The following is a 16,507-nucleotide window of genomic DNA, read 5'->3' on the forward strand; positions in this document are numbered from 1 at the left end:
CTTGACAGGCCACTGGTTCCCAGAGCATTATAGCCAGCAAAGACCAACTGCCTGTGGCTACTGCCACAAATAGTCATTGGCTCTCTTTCCCTGGCCCAGGGGCTTCCTGACTCACACCACAAGAGAGATCAGTACATAAATATTATGGTTTAGATACAGGCGTCCCCCAAAAGCTCATGTGTGAGACAATGCAAGATAGTTTAGCAGTGAAAGGATTAGGTTTAAAGAGGTTTAACCTATCAGGGCATTAATCCCCTAATAGGGATTAACAGGATGTAACTAGGCAGGTAGGGTGTGGCTGGAGGAGGTGGGAGGGGTGCTGCCTTTGGGGTAATATTTTGTTCTTGGTAAGCAGAACTCTCTCTCTGCTTCCTGGTACTATGTCCCACAATAGTTTCCTCTGCCATATACTTCTGCCATGATGTTCTGCCTTACCTTGAGCGCCGAGGAATGGAGTTGGCTGTCTATAGGCTGAGACTTCTGAAACCATGAGCTCCCCCCACCCCAAAATAAACTTTTCCTCCTCTAATTGTTCTTGTCAGGTCTTTTGGTCACAGCAACAACAACAACAAAAAGCTGACTAAAACAATAAGTTTATTGAGAGCCAAGCTTTTCTGGCATATCCAGCCCAAAGGCTATCAAGCTTTTTTTCCAACTATCTATTTCTCTCCTAAAGGTGAGCCTCAAAAGGGAGAATAAGTGGGTGCTTTGTGTGTGCAGTACAGAAGCCTCCCAGGAACACATTAAACAGTGAGAGTAGCAATGTGTTAGCTCTATTCTGTAGTTGTGACTTTAAAACATAAGTCTCGGTCCAGACACATTTTAGTGGTAGAGTCTTGCTTAGCAGGTACAAGGCCCCGGATTCCATCCCCAGAACAGCAATAAATAAATAAATAAATAAGGTCTCTGTGTGGCTTCCTTCCTCAACTCTCAAGGGGTATTAGATTAAGATTCCAACAGCAAGATCTTCATGTTACCTATAACCAAGCCCAACATCCACTAAGCCCACAATAAAAGCTTCACAAATACTTTGGTTTTTAAAAAATTCACTGAACTAGGGATTGGAGATATAGCTTAGTTGGTAGAGTGCTTGCCTTGCATACACAAGGCCCTGGGTTCAATCCCACACCACACTAATAGGCTTATCCCAGCACCACAAAAAAAAAAAAAAAAAAAAAAAAAAAAATCACTGAACTAAAATACTTTGGCCTGCCTTTGTGCTAGGCACTGCACAAGACACTGGAAATATAAAAATGAATCTATCTGACTCCTGCCCTCAGTGGGCTTTCACACTAGTGAGGACAATAAGCCATTGATCTATAACTGAATCACTGCCAAAGAAGCCTGTTCAGTGAATTGCAGGTACTGTGCCTGTCAGCAAAGAATAACAGATGGCTGTAAGGCAGAAAAAGGATCGAGGGAAGATTCCAGGCATAAAAGCTTATCATTTGGTTTGGGACAAGAGCAGGTACTAGTTGGTGGAACATATGGTGGAAGGGGAGATTGGAGATACTAGAAAGTAGACCATCAAGGGCCTTGCATGTCATGACCAAGGAGCTGAGATGGAGTGGCTAATTCAAATTTTCACTGGCCAAGAATCATTCTAGGTTGGACTGAAGGACACAGGAATGAAGGTTGAAGGAACAGATAGGAGACACCCAGAGTCTGGGGCCAGAAGCAAGTAAGCGATACCCAGAGTGAAGAAGGTCAGCAAGTGTAGTGTGTGGCACCAGACTGCCTTGCGCCAGAAAGACAGCACATCCAACTCCCCGAAGCTTTGAATCCAGAAGCCTTAAGAAGCAACTGTGGATAAGCCTATTAGTGTGCCAAGGACTAGAGAAGTGTCATCATGCACTACCCTTACCCTTGGCTGACTTTTGTGGCAGTGCTGGCTTTAAGATGGCCCTTAAAGAATGACAGAGAGGTGACTTGGCAGAACTACTGGTTTACTATCCTTTGGGGGAGGGGGGGCGCGGTTCTCCCCTGTGACTTATATCCTGAATGGTTTTATTTAGCCCTGTCTTTATGATGACTCTTCGGCAGATTCTTGTAACAGACACCTCCACCAAGAAAAGCTGCCGTCTCCTCGCACAATAATCCTCCTCACCAACATCTCTTGGCAGGAGCTGGCTTACATGGCACATACATACATACATACATACATAACAACAATAATAAGGCTTTGCCAGGCTAGCACACTGATGCAGTCAGAAGATTAGAAGAGACCCCTGTTTTTTAACACAGCCGCTGCTAAGGTAGTGGAAGCATGGCATCCTAGTAACAAGAAAGAGCTCTTTTCCATTAAAGACCCAACAGTGGCAGAAACAGGCACGGGCCAGCTTTCAGTTATGCCACCTGAGTGTGAAGTTCAAATAAGACCAGACACATAATGAAAACCCTGACTTATTGAACTTGAGAATCCAAACGCTAGAGTGCTGATGGCAAGGCAACTTACCTATTATTCAGGTATTCTGAGGTAAGAACCCCTTCAAGCATCTATCATGTACCAAGGGTGATATCATAAAACATACACTTTCTGAAGTTTGGTTGATACATATTCTGTGACTGATCAAACACCTCTTCATGTAAACCAGCTTAAAAAACAAACTAAAACACTGCCCTGTTTAGAAGCAGACATTGACACGGGAACAAATAAACAACATTTTAAATTATCTTCTCAGTCCATTCACCACTGAACGAACGCGCACACACACACACACACACACACACACACACACACACGAACACACACACCCCTCCCGACATATAAACACCACAGGCTAACTATTTCATAGCTGCAATATGTACACATTACCTTTTCAGACCAAACCAGGGAGATGCTCTTAGAAACAGCTTGTTAACAGCCCCTCAGCTTGCTGTTTAACAATCCGTTTATAGCCCATCACAAAGCCAACCCTCCAAGGAGATATATTTTACATCTATACGTAAGGTTTCTTTGCCACAAGGCTGGAGTTTGTGCAATCTTTTCCTTTCCATGCTAGAAAACAGATTATTCTATAATTTCTAAAACTTACAATCCTATGAGCACACAGTACACATGCATATATGCAAAACCGTGTCCCAAGACCAAACCCTGGATATAAAAGTAGAATAATGCCCAAAATGCACAAGCCACACCAAACAGTCGTACCCGCAGCTAAGCACAGCACTTGAAGGCACTGTGTTAACTACCCTAGCACTATTCTCTCTAGAACATGCTCATTCTAACCTCAAGTATGGGTTCCCAGGCTTGAACCTTTAGTGACCTTACCTGGGACCCTTTCCCCTACTCAAAGAAGCTACTTCACAAGTGTCAGTGTGTGAAGAAATCTTTCAATGTATCTCATTTATGACACCATTGACACACACAAGTGTAGACAAAGACCAAATCTGAAATTGTGAATTCCCCCCCAAACCTAACATTTGTGCCCTAGGGACCAGCTGAGAGACGTCCCTTTAGGCACATGGTACAACAGAAGCCCCTGAAGTGCCAAACGTGATCATCAGTCAAGTGGGCAGCCACATTGCCTCAATGTGCAGAACTTCCCCAAAGCAATGCAGGCTGCCCCACAGAGGTTCCAAAATAATTACAGGAATAAAACTCAGGTAATCCAAGATGCTAAGAAGAATCACAGACATCAATTTGAGGATGAGAGCTGTGAAGTGAATTCTTTCCAACAATCTATTTGGCACTAAGCCTGGTAGTCCCCAAATGCGTGCCCCAAGATAGGGTACCTAGGCTTGCCCAAATGAGGCTCTGTAGGTCATTCTAAAATGCACCCAAACAAGAAACAGGCTGTGCTGTGAACTCACATTCACCTATAACCTAGATATAAACCAACCACGAGGCAAGAGGACTATATTCTCATCCACCCACACCTCCCCATGGTAAACCTTTCAAGACCACAGCTGAAATGAAAATGTACACAGACCATCCTTCCCTTAAATCAGACTGCTCAACACGAGGACTAACCACAAAAGCATACACAGGCATTCCCCCTGCTGAGAGAAGCTCCATTTGGCCATTTTGCCAAGTTTTTCAAGTCAGACAAATTCTCCCAAGAGCTGGTTTACATTCACAGTGGTAAATGCCACTGGGCCCACCTCTTCTGTCTTTGCTGGGATAACAAGGCCTGTCTGGGGGTCTACCGGGCTACCTTTCTTCCTTCTTGCATTTTTTAAGTTTTTCCCCCTCCAAGTATTGCCTCACCTACCTCTCAGCAAAGCACACCACATTGCACCCAGAAGATGCTAAGTGAATACACTGCTGTCAATTTCAGTGGCTCCTCATTCATTTTCTAAGAGTAGATAGCTCAGGAAAGTCCAAGTACTGATGGGCATGGTGGTGTAAGCCTGGAATCCCAGCTATATAGAAGGCTGAGGCAGAAGGATCACAAGTTTTAGGCCAGCTTAAACAACTCAGTGAGACCCTGTCTCAAAATAATTCTTTTTTAAAAAAGGGGTATCAATGTGGCTCAGTGGTAAAGCACTTGCCTAGCATGCATTGGGCCCCAGAAAGTATCAGGAAGGGTGAAAGTGTGCAGGTCAGATACACTAACAGGTGTCCAACTTGAGATGTAAGTTAACACCTAGGCCCCTTTGCCCATCTCCCAGCCCGTCTAGGTGAAAGTCAAAGATACCCTTACAGCATGCTGAAAAAGACTAGAGGATCATCACTCCAGCTTTACTGTGCTCGCCAAGATTCCCGCTGGATTCCTGCGTGTTCCAGAGCTGTGTCTGACCTACAGCTGACTTCTGCCTGCAGAGAAATACACCATCACCTCCTAATTCAGCCCTGCCAAAGCAGAACATCAGAGACACAAGAAAACAGAACACAAAATCCAGAAAGGGAGCCTTTGTTTCTCTGGTGAGAGAAAACACTCTTACCTTTACCACTGGTACGGTCTCTCCTTCCCACCTCCCCTCAAAGTGTCAGAGTCAGCAGACTAAGTGCAGGTCTAAGTGGCACCAAGTCAAATAAAGAGCTGGCAGCTTTCCAGGGGGTTTGAGGTATACTCAGCCAAATCCAGTCATTCAGGTCCCAAAGTCATGGGGAAGAAAAGATTTACCCAGACTGGGGAATCTGCTCAAAATCACTCAGATTTTATCCCCCAAATAACAACTCTCCTACTTTGAATAAAGATCACATCAAAAGGCACCAAGTGAGAAGCCCCTGACCTGTATCCCCACTATCACTGACCATTACTGTCAGGAAAGCCATGGGTCTCAACAGCTCAAAACACCAGTCAAGCAAACTCATGACATGGATTTTATAAATCTCCCAGACCTCAAGTCAAAAGGACACAACAAAAAGCACCAGATCCATCAGACAGATTTGTCATTTTTCCAAAACCAGCCACACCAACCAGATGGCAAGAACTTTGGCACGAATACACACAAATGTCCAAAGAACAGAGAACTCACTTCTGCCCCTCTGGGTGACTGGACAGTGATCACAAATCAATACATGAAAACAATTAGCTGAACTACAGGGAGAGTCAGGAGACGCCACAGTGTGGTTTGCTTCAACAGGAGTCTGACTTGATGATAGAGAACAGCCTGGGAAAGACAAATGGTCTAGACAAAAACAACGACTAATGATTTGAGATGTTTCCTTCCCAAGTCAGAGCGCATCAAAAGCAGTTAAAGAAAAAGCTTAGCAAAACCCTGCCTCCCTCTTTATGAAATCTGCATTCTATTTCCTCCTACCCACTCTGGTACTGATCTATTTGTCCAAGTATTTTTAAAAATTTTTATTAGTACATGATTGGACACAATAGTGGGATTCATTATGCCATATCTATACACACACATAAGAATTTGATCAATCTCATTCTCTAGTACCTTCCCCTTGCCCTTCCGTCCTCCCTCCCGCATCTGCTTGTTCTACTCTATCAATTGTTCTACTCTATCAATTTCTCTTCTATTGTTATTATTATTATTTCAATTAGTTCATTATGATTATACACACACACATATGCTCATGAGATTCATGTGGTATACTTATACATGGACATAACATAATTTGGCAATTTTGTCCCCCAGTATTTCCCCATGCCCTCCCCAGTTTGCCAAAATATTAATGATTAGGTTTGAGACAACACTGATGCTAAGTCGTCCCTTGAGCTTCCTTCTTCATCAGGGACACTAGCACTCTTGGGGCCACACCTGCAGTGAGGTGGGCAGCCTTCGGCCCTTCTCTTTGCTTCTCTCTCGGTTCCAGAACTTTAGCTGCTATGCCTAGACTCCTACTATCACTAGGCAGCAAGCAGGAGTGTTTGGGGAAATGGGTAGCTTCAGAGACAAACAGGCTGTTCTTTTTTTTGTTGTTGTTTTTTAATTACAAGACTGATTTTTATCGACAGTTCATTTCTTCCAGGAAACATAGAGCCAGCTTGCTCATTTATAGGAGGCGGGAACAAAGCAAGGATCTCTGAGTTCGTCATACAGATAAGTCTAAAGAAAGATAGTTACGTGGCGCATCATAACCCACAGCAGAGGTACCAGACTGCTGAGAGGAGAATCACCCATGTCTACTGGTGGCTTCCTTCCGGTGGGAGGACAGGGGCATGGTATCCCTCCAAACCTCTTTAACCATCTGAAGACCCCATACCTGTGTAATGGGGAAGAAGAGAGCAGTGAACACTCTCTCCACTATTCTTCAAAAGGGTATTTTTCCAGCCTCCATCTCATCTTCTCCGGTAACATGCACATGCAAATGAAGATTTGGATTTTAAGTCCACTTCAAAAAGAATAGGGCTGCTGAAAAGAGATACTTCAGCCCCTTAACTTACACTGGAAACAAAGGTTCCCTCATGCCCCAAGGTAACAAATTTGGCTTTTTCAAACTCTTCTATGTAATTAAATTTCCATGAAGGCCATCTACTCCCAGCTTATGAAACTGGAAATTCACCACCCCACCGCAAACAGCATCTGTTCTGTGGTCAGACAGACATGGAATTGCCTGTGAAACAAAAGCAGACTAAGAATTGATGCCGTCTTTCAAGTCTCACCCCAGTCACAAATAATAAGTGACTGTATGAACAAGCAGATCCCTGAATACGTTTGAATACTTGAGTGCTGAGTAATAGTGCTAGTTAGAGTCACTGTACAGACTTAGGTTTTTTTCCTTTTCTTTCATCTTTGGAAACTTATTCAAAGCCACACTAGCTATTTCCCTCAAAATTCTGCTGCAAGATACAAAAGGCATGTGGTATGGTCGCAAAACTGCAGTTGGCTCATCTCTCCTGTTGTCAAGGCTTGAGTTCAATTAAAGTTAAAACAAGAGCTTTTCTGAGCAGAGTGACCCCAGCCCTAAGGAAAACTCCAGGACTGCGATGACAACACAGTGCTGGATGTCACCCAACTTGGGAGACCTAGGTTTTAGCTCAGGCAGGATCACCTGCCAGCCCTGTGAGCTTGAGCAAGACTTGTTATCAACATCTCTGGCATCTGTATTCAACTGCATAATGAACTAGAAAATGTGCAGCCCCTTCTCAATCTACATTTAACAGATGATATGTAAAAGGGAAGAAGTCTTTTTAACAGCATAATACAACTTACATATCCTGACAACTCTAAGAGGTATATAGTTTTATCATCACTAGGTTCATGATTAAGAAACTCAAGCTAGTTCAAGTACAAGGACCAGGCTTCACCAGCCTGTCTACTCCAACATCTGTCTCCTCCCCTGGGGAGCACATCACATTGAGTAGATCCCTCTTCTCAGTCACTTATGCTACTACCCTCTATAGGAAGTTGACTTTATGGGTAAGAACAAAGGAACATAAGACAGAATAAAATCTAAATCTAAAGCGGTGGTGATTTGAAGTACATTACCAGCAACAACCAGCAGCATTCACGCCGGCAGGGTAAAATGTCCTTTTTGGGTCATTCAGGAAATGAAGTTGTTTTCCCTATGTCTGACTCCCACATACAAAGAGAAAATACCCCCAAGGAGTACACAGGGCCCCAGGAGCACTGCCAGCTCTTTCACTTCTCCACTGGAGAATAATTTTATAAATCATGTATCCAGATAAGTGAAGCTTAGCCTTTAAAAACTTAACGTTATTTTTATGCCAACCCTTTTTGTAGGATATCTTTCCAAAATATACTTCATTCTTTCCTCACTTCTTAAATCTCATAATTTAACTTGGGAGTCATAATTATAAACACAGGCATCACCATTCTGCAGTGCCGTACAGAGGTTTAACCCTACAGATGAGTCATAACAGGGAAGCTCTGCTGTGAATCCTTGTCTGCTTTTTATGATTGCTCTTCTGCTGTGGGGTTCGAAGGACACAGGCCTAGGACAGAACACCTGATTCTGACTCTGGCTTGGCTACAGTTAGCAAAGTGTTCCTGAGCAAGTTATTTAAATGACTCGGTTTCTTCATCATTTTCATGAAAAGTTGGGGTCGTGCTTCCTAAATTCCTTTGTGATATTTCCATGCTACTTTTCCCTCTTTCCTCCCTCCTTCTCCTTCTCTCTGCAACCTTCCCTCATCTCCTCTAAGACTATCTTTATTAAGCTGTTTACATTCAGAAATTGATGAAGGGAGATGGCCAAAATTTTCTCTTCATTTAAGGAAATTAGAAAAAAATAAGGCCAGTATGAGCAGGCTGTCACAAGAAAGGAGAAGACAAAAAAATTGTTCCTCTGGTGGTAGAGGGAAAATCAGGGAACATTGGCAAAGACTTCGAATAGATCCCCAGAAATCACATGTACTAAAAATGTACATGAGGGGCTGGGGATGTGGCTCAAGCGGTAGCGCGCTCGCCTGGCATGCGTGCGGCCCGGGTTCGATCCTCAGCACCACATACCAACAAAGATGTTGTGTCCGCAGAGAACTAAAAAATAAATATTAAAAATTCTCTCTCTCTCTCTCTCTCTCTCTCTCTCTCTCTCTCTCTCTCTCTCTCCCCTCTCTCACTCTCTTTAAAAAAAAAATAAAATAAAAAAATAAAAATGTACATGAGGGATGTTTTAAGAAAGGGAGGAAAATAGCCATTATCCATTATGTTCATGGATTGAGTAAAAAGCTGTAAATCAAAAAGTTGTGCAAAGAGAAGAGACAGAGTAGGACTGATGGGCACACAGAAGGTGTCTGACCCCGAGACTGGTCAAACTGAGGACAAAACCCCACAGACATCCAACCACTCAATCAAGGAGTAGTTAGGCACAACAGGAGGTAAGAAACGTAGAAAAGGAAGAGAGAGTTTCTGAGCAAAGCATAAGGGCCCAAAATGAAACTTGTTGAGACAACACATCACCATGGGATATTCAGGATTGGGGCAAAAATGGAAGCCATGGACATCCATCCCAGGGTGGGTAGCTCAGTGTGACTATCTGGCTGGCCCCACTACCTGAGGAATGGCTAGGAATACCCGCCTTCAGCAAAGATCAGCTTACAGAGGAACCACAGGAAAACTGCAAGGATCTCTGAGAGTGTTACTCCTGCCTATCATCTTAGCTCCCATGAAGAACTACGAGTCCTTATCACTCTGAGTTTCTAATTTTCTTCACAAAGATGGCTGTCCTTTGGAACAGAGTCATGAAAACACTTTATCCCATGATATAGACTCTGGCCCTCACATTGCTCCATATAGTCTGGGGATCTGAGTCCAATACATCACTCAGCTTCTCTGGGCTTCAGTTTCCTCGCTGTCAAATATGGAGAAAAACTGCATCCTGGAGAGAATTGTGAAGACTAAATGAGATAATGTAAATAAAACACTTGGCACAAGGACCAGCACATGTTAGTATGCAATAAAGGATGGTGCTGATGAAGGAGGGAATGGGGGAGGAGGAAGAGAAGAAGAAAGTGCCTCTGAACAGTAAATCATCTACCTGTACTAGTTGTTGCAGGAGCAATGACCATTAAAGCAACAGACACTTTCCAATTAGATATAATGTATAAAGTTCCAAAAATGAAAGGGCTCTAAGACTGTCTTTATTAAGCTGTTTACATTCACAAGAGTAGTGCACGGGACTGTATGAGTAACTGAGCTCAACGGAGCAACCCACTCTGACTTCAGGGTCAGACCTTCCTAATCAGGCCTCTCACCCATGCTGTGAGAATTCCAGATCACTGCAACAAGACCCAGCTAAACTGTATATTTTCACTACCTAAGATGAAAGGGCCACCAAGAAAATTAACAGAGCACATAATAGATCCGTGGTAATATTGCAACTCTAAAGGAACAGTTTGGAGCACGTGGTAGCACTCATTCCTAACCAATATATGGTGGGGAACTACAAGTCACTGGGACTATTTGTTGGGGTTCATCCTGAGATTCCCCAGTAAGCACCACTTTATCTGTCTGGTTCCTGTATGTTCAGAAAAAAATCAATTAAAATCTGTCCGCTCTTTAACTGTCTGTAATTCTAACTTTCACTAACTTAGACTGGCCTTTCTCTCCCCAAATACTAGGTTTGTCAATGAATGGGCTTCAAGCTGAGCCCCTCTTAGCATGGGAATTCTGTTCTTTTCAACAAATACACAGAGAGATTGGTTCCTTCAGCACCATGTATTGGTTTCCTTCAGCACCATGTCGCACTATGTGTTACAAACACAGTGGCAGCAGACTGTGCCTAAAAGCAAGCTAACGTGGTATCCACAGAGAAAAATTTATCACTCTGTACCCCACACTCTAGAGTGCCATTTGACACTGGTTCCCTCCGAGATCCACACCAAAGGGCAATTTCAAAATCCATAATAAAATGAAATTGCTCTTCAAGTTACTCCCATCCACCTCTTGCCCCTGACCTTCCCTGGTGGAAGTAAATGCAGTTTCACTGAGAGAATCTTAGTTCTTCCTGTCTCTGGTACTCACATCTGAGGTATTTTTCCCCCTGCCTAACCTACCCTGAGGAGAATACTTTCCATAGCCACTTCTCTAGGATCAGCTGCCATTTCTGTAGCTTTCACTTTTTTAAACAGGGAACTTATTATACATCAAGTGGAGGTATAAATAGGTCTGGCTGACCCTGGATAAAAGAGCCCATGGCCCCCTTGAGGATCCTCACAAGGGACCTGACAGCAGGTACCAGTGCCTTCAGCCCAAAACAGAACTGCCTGGCACTTACACACCATTAAATATAAATATACATTGCAGCAAATTGCAGTGCAAACACAAGTCCACCAGGCCCTTCTTCCTTCATCCCTGCCTCCTACTACTTCCTCTTCTCACACCTGACAAGACCCTGGCAGCCCAATGCTCCCACATACCATCTTCCTTGGCACATACCTCTGTGCCCTCACACCAGCTGGCTTGTGATTAAAATGGACCATGCTAGGAAGTGCCGGAGAGAGTGAAGCCTATTGTATCAAATTTCCTTGGCCTTTTATAGATACACCATGAACCCAAAGAATGTGGTGCAATGGCCTGAGACCCTATAAGCCTATGTTCCTCCAAATATGGCTCAGTCACCCCTAGGCTAAAGCAAACCACTTAGCTCTCCAAACCCCCTTGAATAAAACAGGAGGTTGGCCCAGGGTATATTTAAGATCTCTCAACTCTGGATGTCTTATATTTTTTGATGAAAAACTGGAAGAACTTAAGACATTTGCTAATCTGAACTCTTACAGTGTTTCCTTAAGCCCATTTTCTCTATTTTTTGCTTATTTAGACAAAAGCAGTTTCTGAGGATTTTATCCTCAAATTTAATAAATAGATGTGATATAATAAAATAGAATCATATCAAATTTACTAATAATAACTTTTGGATACTCAAGGATAGCTCCAGTAGAGGGGCCCTATTAAACACTTCTTGCAAACCAGCAAATGAAGGTGTTAAGTCACCCTGAGGTAACACAGGGAGGGAAGGGCATTCAGCTCCTCCACACCTCACTTCAAGTCAGTAAACATGACAGAAACGTTTCTGCACCAGCTGCCAAGCAAGGTACTAGGTCATCAAGATAACCATCACTAAATCCAAGGAGCTTAGAGTCCAGCAGAAGAGATCCAGACAGTCGCTCAGTTAGCAACAACAACAACAAAAAGTCCATTCTGTTATGAAAGCCAACCAACCAGGAGGGCAGAGAAAGAGGGGGCCAGGGACATTATGCGACTAGTTTTTGTATTGTGGATTGTCCTGGCCAAGGAAAGCACATGCCAAGCCTTGCAAAAGACTGTGTCAGCTGGGCCACCACCACCTTCCGCTGCAACTTGGCTAACTTTAAAAACTGAACAGGTTACTTAAAGGTGAAGGCTAATGATGGAAAAGATGGGTTCTTCCCTGATTCTGTGATCAGTGTACACCTCTGAAAAAACATTCAACTTTTTATGGAAAAGAATAGATCCTGTTCTTATAGTTAAAACAACCCCCAAATGGTCAGGGACTAAAGTGTTTAAATTCTTGTGACAAGAGTGCCAAAACATGAAGAGGCTCAAGTTAGACTGGGTGACCCTGGACTGGTCAACCTCTCTTTACAAAAGTATGTTTCTGATACTAACTTCCTAAGGTAATGGGAAGAAGCTTTTGGAGAGAGAGGGGAGGGGGCAGGGGATATAGCTCAGTTGGTAGAGTGCTTGCCTCACATGCACAAGGCCCTGGGTTCAATCCCCAGCACCACAAAAAAAAAGATAAAAATGCCTTATCAGGCATTCATTGTCAGCCACCCACCTAAAGGTGTCACCAACTGACCAATTCAGAAATTTCACCTTGGAACTCCACCCAAATCAGACACTACTCTGCTTTAGCAGAACAGACTCTGCTCAGAAGTAAACAAGTACTTCCCTCTGTGGTCACCTCTGGCCAGGCTCCTCTGTGCTCCATCTCCCCAGCTACTGAGGAATTTACTACCAGCTGACCAGCTGCTTGTAGGGCAAGAGAACAAGTAAGATTTCAGGAGTGGCAAGGAGGAAGGCAAGTACAGAGAGCCTTCCATGTCACACGTCTTCAATACATCAGGCTCATCAGCTCATTCCTTGAAAGACTGACATTCATTCTCTACTCCACAGAAAACTTTATTGTTTGCTGAATTCTAGAAGCAATGACTCCAGAAGAAGCAACTTGTTTGTGGGTTACTAGCATTTCTTATTATGTACCACATCCCGAAGACTAAATGAAATGCCGTGCATATCGACAGAACATTTTCAGATGACCTGGAATAATCCTGCTCGTTGATCTCTAAGGCTTGTTGTTAGAATATCATGAATTCAACAAACTCCATGGAAAGATACTTTTCACATATGTGCATCCAAACACGTACAGTTTCACCAAATATTCACAGATTGGTTCCATAACAATCCAAACAATCCAAAATAAAAGTGGTACTTTCATGACTGGTGAAGAATAATAAATCTATTTTGATCACACAGAAATACACAGTAATGAAAAGAGGCAGCTAAAAAAAACTAAGGGACTGGTGTGTAGCTCAGTGATAGAGTGCTTAACTAGTCTGAGCAAGACCCTGGGTTCAATCCCCAGCAGGAAAGAAAGAAAAAGAAAGATCAACCTGAGAGTATAAGCAATAAGGGGGGAAATGATATGCAAATTACGGACACAATTTTTATGTCACATTTAAGAAAGTGCTTTGTTTGTTTGGGTTTGGTTCTGCATGTATAAAGAACCGCTGTACTTTTTCCACAGTACAATGAATAACCATTCAGGACACTTCTGTCTCCAGCACAGAACTAAAAGCATATCAGAACAGCAGAGAACAATCTCTTTATAAGAGGGACCAGAGGTCACAAGAATGGATTGCTTTTTGTTGTCTTTATCCTAAAGTTACAGTTCAGTAGCTGGTCCAGATTTTCCTGATGGCAAGTTTATTGCTATCCAGCCAAATACAATTTACTGATTTAATTCCCTATTATTTAGTTACCTCTGTTTTTGTTATGAAGTGTCAAATAAATTAGATTATCTATACCACAGGATTTTCCTGAACTAGATGTAGACTCTAATTTATATTGCAAAAGAAATCTAGGTATCAAAGTATCCCGAGTTCTTTATTGTGGCACCTCTCTACGCATACCCTGAGATATGTACAAACACAGAAGCCCAAAAGTTCCATTGGTCATTTCTGTGAGACAAACACAAAGAAACCCGACCCACCTTTTGAGTTCAATTGCCTTACTTCAAACCCATGACCATCTTTCCTGATAAGTAACACTAAAATCTGATTATAATTATGAAAACCTAGAATGCAAGTATGATTAAAAAAAAAAAATGCCGCCTTTCCCCTACATACATCCTAGTTGAAAACCGGTGTTAAAACGGGAAAGATTTTTCTAACTCCCCTTAGACTAAGAAAACAGGTTATATGTCCATTGTTTCTGCAGTGTCCATTCAATGAACACATTAAAATAGGCCAAGCCCAAAACAAACTTCAGCAGTTTCAGCTTCTCACTGGAGCAGAAAGCTTGCCACCTGGGTACTGATGGAACCATGAAATGCATAAACTGTAAGAAATGCAGAGATGGGAAAAATAATCGGAGGAGATGGACAAATCATCCTGCCTCCCAATGGTGGCAAACTTTACAACTTTTTAAAAGCAACAAACCGAGGTACCATAGCCTTTTTAGATTACATATCCCGACTACTTAGAAGACAAGCACTGTGTATTCAAGCATCTATTCTGTCCTTAAAATACTGCAAAACATGGCCAGAGAACCGGGAGATTGCTGCTCTTAGATACCCTCTTTGCACTGTCAAACAGAGAAGGTCATTTTGCCTGGTCACTTATTTTTCCTCCCTGCATCACAGGAGTTTTCTACTTTTGAGATTGCTCAACTTTCATATGCATTGGAGTAAAAATAACTATTCAGCAACTTTATTCACCTTGGTTTAAAAAAAAAAAAATTCATTGTGCAATGCCCAGGAAAAGCTGACACCAAGACTGTCTCTCCAAGCACCAAGACGGTGCTTGCAATTACAATGGGGAGAGGGGGGGTGGATCCTGTGTGATCAAATCCAAGGAGTCCTTTAAAAAAAAAAAAAAAAAGAAAGAAACGATTCCATTTCCGATAGGGGCTGGAGAACTTTTTCTCCTAAGGAGACCACCCCTCGAGAACAAAAGTTACATTTTAGTCACATGTTAGGTGTGGGAATAAGGAGCAGGATTTTTTTGTTGTTGTTGCTGTTGTTTTTTAAGCGCACTCATCACGGAGGTGTTTAACAGCTCGGGAGAACCCGGGTTCCTCCTAACCAATTGTGACGGGCATTTCATTGTCAAAAAGAAAGGGGGTGGGGTGGGGGCCCAGGAGCGGACGAGGGGGCTCGGCGGCTGGGAGCAGCAAGGTTACGCTAAAGGGTACAGACGCTGCCGCGAGCTGCATCTCCTGGCCTCGCGCCCCAAATAATTTACTGCGAGCAGACCAACTGCAACAGCCCGCTCCGAGGAGCCCGGCACGACTGCCCCGGCCGGTGCAGCTCAAGGTTTTCCGACCACCGAGAGGGAGGGGAGCCGATCTTTACCTTAATGCTACACTGAGCAGGAGTCTCAGACATGTCTCACAGCGAGAGGGATCAGGAAGTTCTCAGTTTTTTTCCACTTTCCTTTCCTCTCCCCAACCCAGAAATGCTCCGCGGGCAGCCGGACGCGGTCATTTAAGAAGTTTCTTCCAGCATCTCTCGGGCAGCCGCCCCGGGGGTCTGCGAGCGCGCGGCGGGCGGGGCGGGGCGGCCGGCAGAGTTGCGCGCGCGGGGCGCGGGGGCGTGGGAGCCGGGCCGAGCGGCGGCGGGGTCTGCGGGTCGCGGCGCGGCGACCCGGGCTGCCCGCCGGCCTCCCGTCTCTCCTCCCACCCGCGGCCGGCGCGCCCGCCCCCGCCCTCCCGCCGCTCTCCCTCGCTCTCTCGAATGTTTTCCTTCCTGGAAGAGAGAAACTGAAAGGCAGAACTGAGAAAGCTCTTTGCTCATTGATCTTGAGAGTTTCAGTGCAGAAACTGACGTGAATTCCCAGCACAGAGCTCTGCCTCTTAAAGGAGCCACCAGGAAATAAAAGCTCGGGTTACAGCCCCGCGTCGGGGAAATAAAAGCCGGGCGGGGGAGGGGCGGCCGAGGGGGCGCGGGCGGAGGACGCCCGGGAGCTGCGGCCCGACTGCGCCGCGCAGCCCCCCAGGGCACCCCCGGCGCCCCGCTCCCGCCCTCAGCGCGGGCGACCCCCAGGCGGACGAGCCCAGCAGGCAACTGCCGGCTCCTGGAGGACACGTTTACAAAACGTTACCTTGTGGCCCCAGAAACCGCAAAACAGGTTTTATTCAACTCCTCCGGCCTCCCCCTACCTCCGTTTCTTAGATACATGGAAATGCACCAGGGCTTTGAAATCGTTTCCCTGCGCGCCGTGGCCCAGAGAATACGATAGGGGAAGGGGCATTCCGGGAAGGACGCGGAATCCGAAGGAGGAAATAAAACAATAGCCTTTGTTCTGCTTCTCGACCGCTGCCGCTTTAAGAGAATCCACCAGGAAATGGGAGATCGGGTTACAGACTGCACACGGGGAAGTGTGGGGAGCGGGCGCCCGAGCGCGACGCCGGAGACAAAGCCGGGCGACCGCGCCGC

The 16,507-nt window shown here is 44.5% G+C and overlaps 1 protein-coding gene across 3 annotated transcripts in view; it reads right to left on the bottom strand.

The window, feature by feature from the left end:
- Positions 1 to 16,202, bottom strand: part of Etv6 (ETS variant transcription factor 6) — a 224,431-nt gene extending 208,229 nt beyond the window's left edge. For 2 of the 3 annotated variants that reach the window (XM_026412111.2, XM_026412110.2), the window contains exon 1: positions 15,425 to 15,643. In XM_026412111.2, the coding sequence (XP_026267896.1) occupies positions 15,425 to 15,457 (33 nt within the window). In that variant the 5' untranslated portion in view covers positions 15,458 to 15,643. Of the gene's footprint in view, positions 1 to 15,424; positions 15,644 to 16,172 lie in introns of those variants that run through there. The other variant, XM_077798879.1, reaches the window with a different exon arrangement.
- Between the last annotated feature and the right edge of the window lie 305 nt (positions 16,203 to 16,507).

The sequence above is a fragment of the Urocitellus parryii genome, chromosome 5 (assembly GCF_045843805.1).
Source record: "Urocitellus parryii isolate mUroPar1 chromosome 5, mUroPar1.hap1, whole genome shotgun sequence".
Taxonomy (NCBI): domain Eukaryota; kingdom Metazoa; phylum Chordata; class Mammalia; order Rodentia; family Sciuridae; genus Urocitellus; species Urocitellus parryii.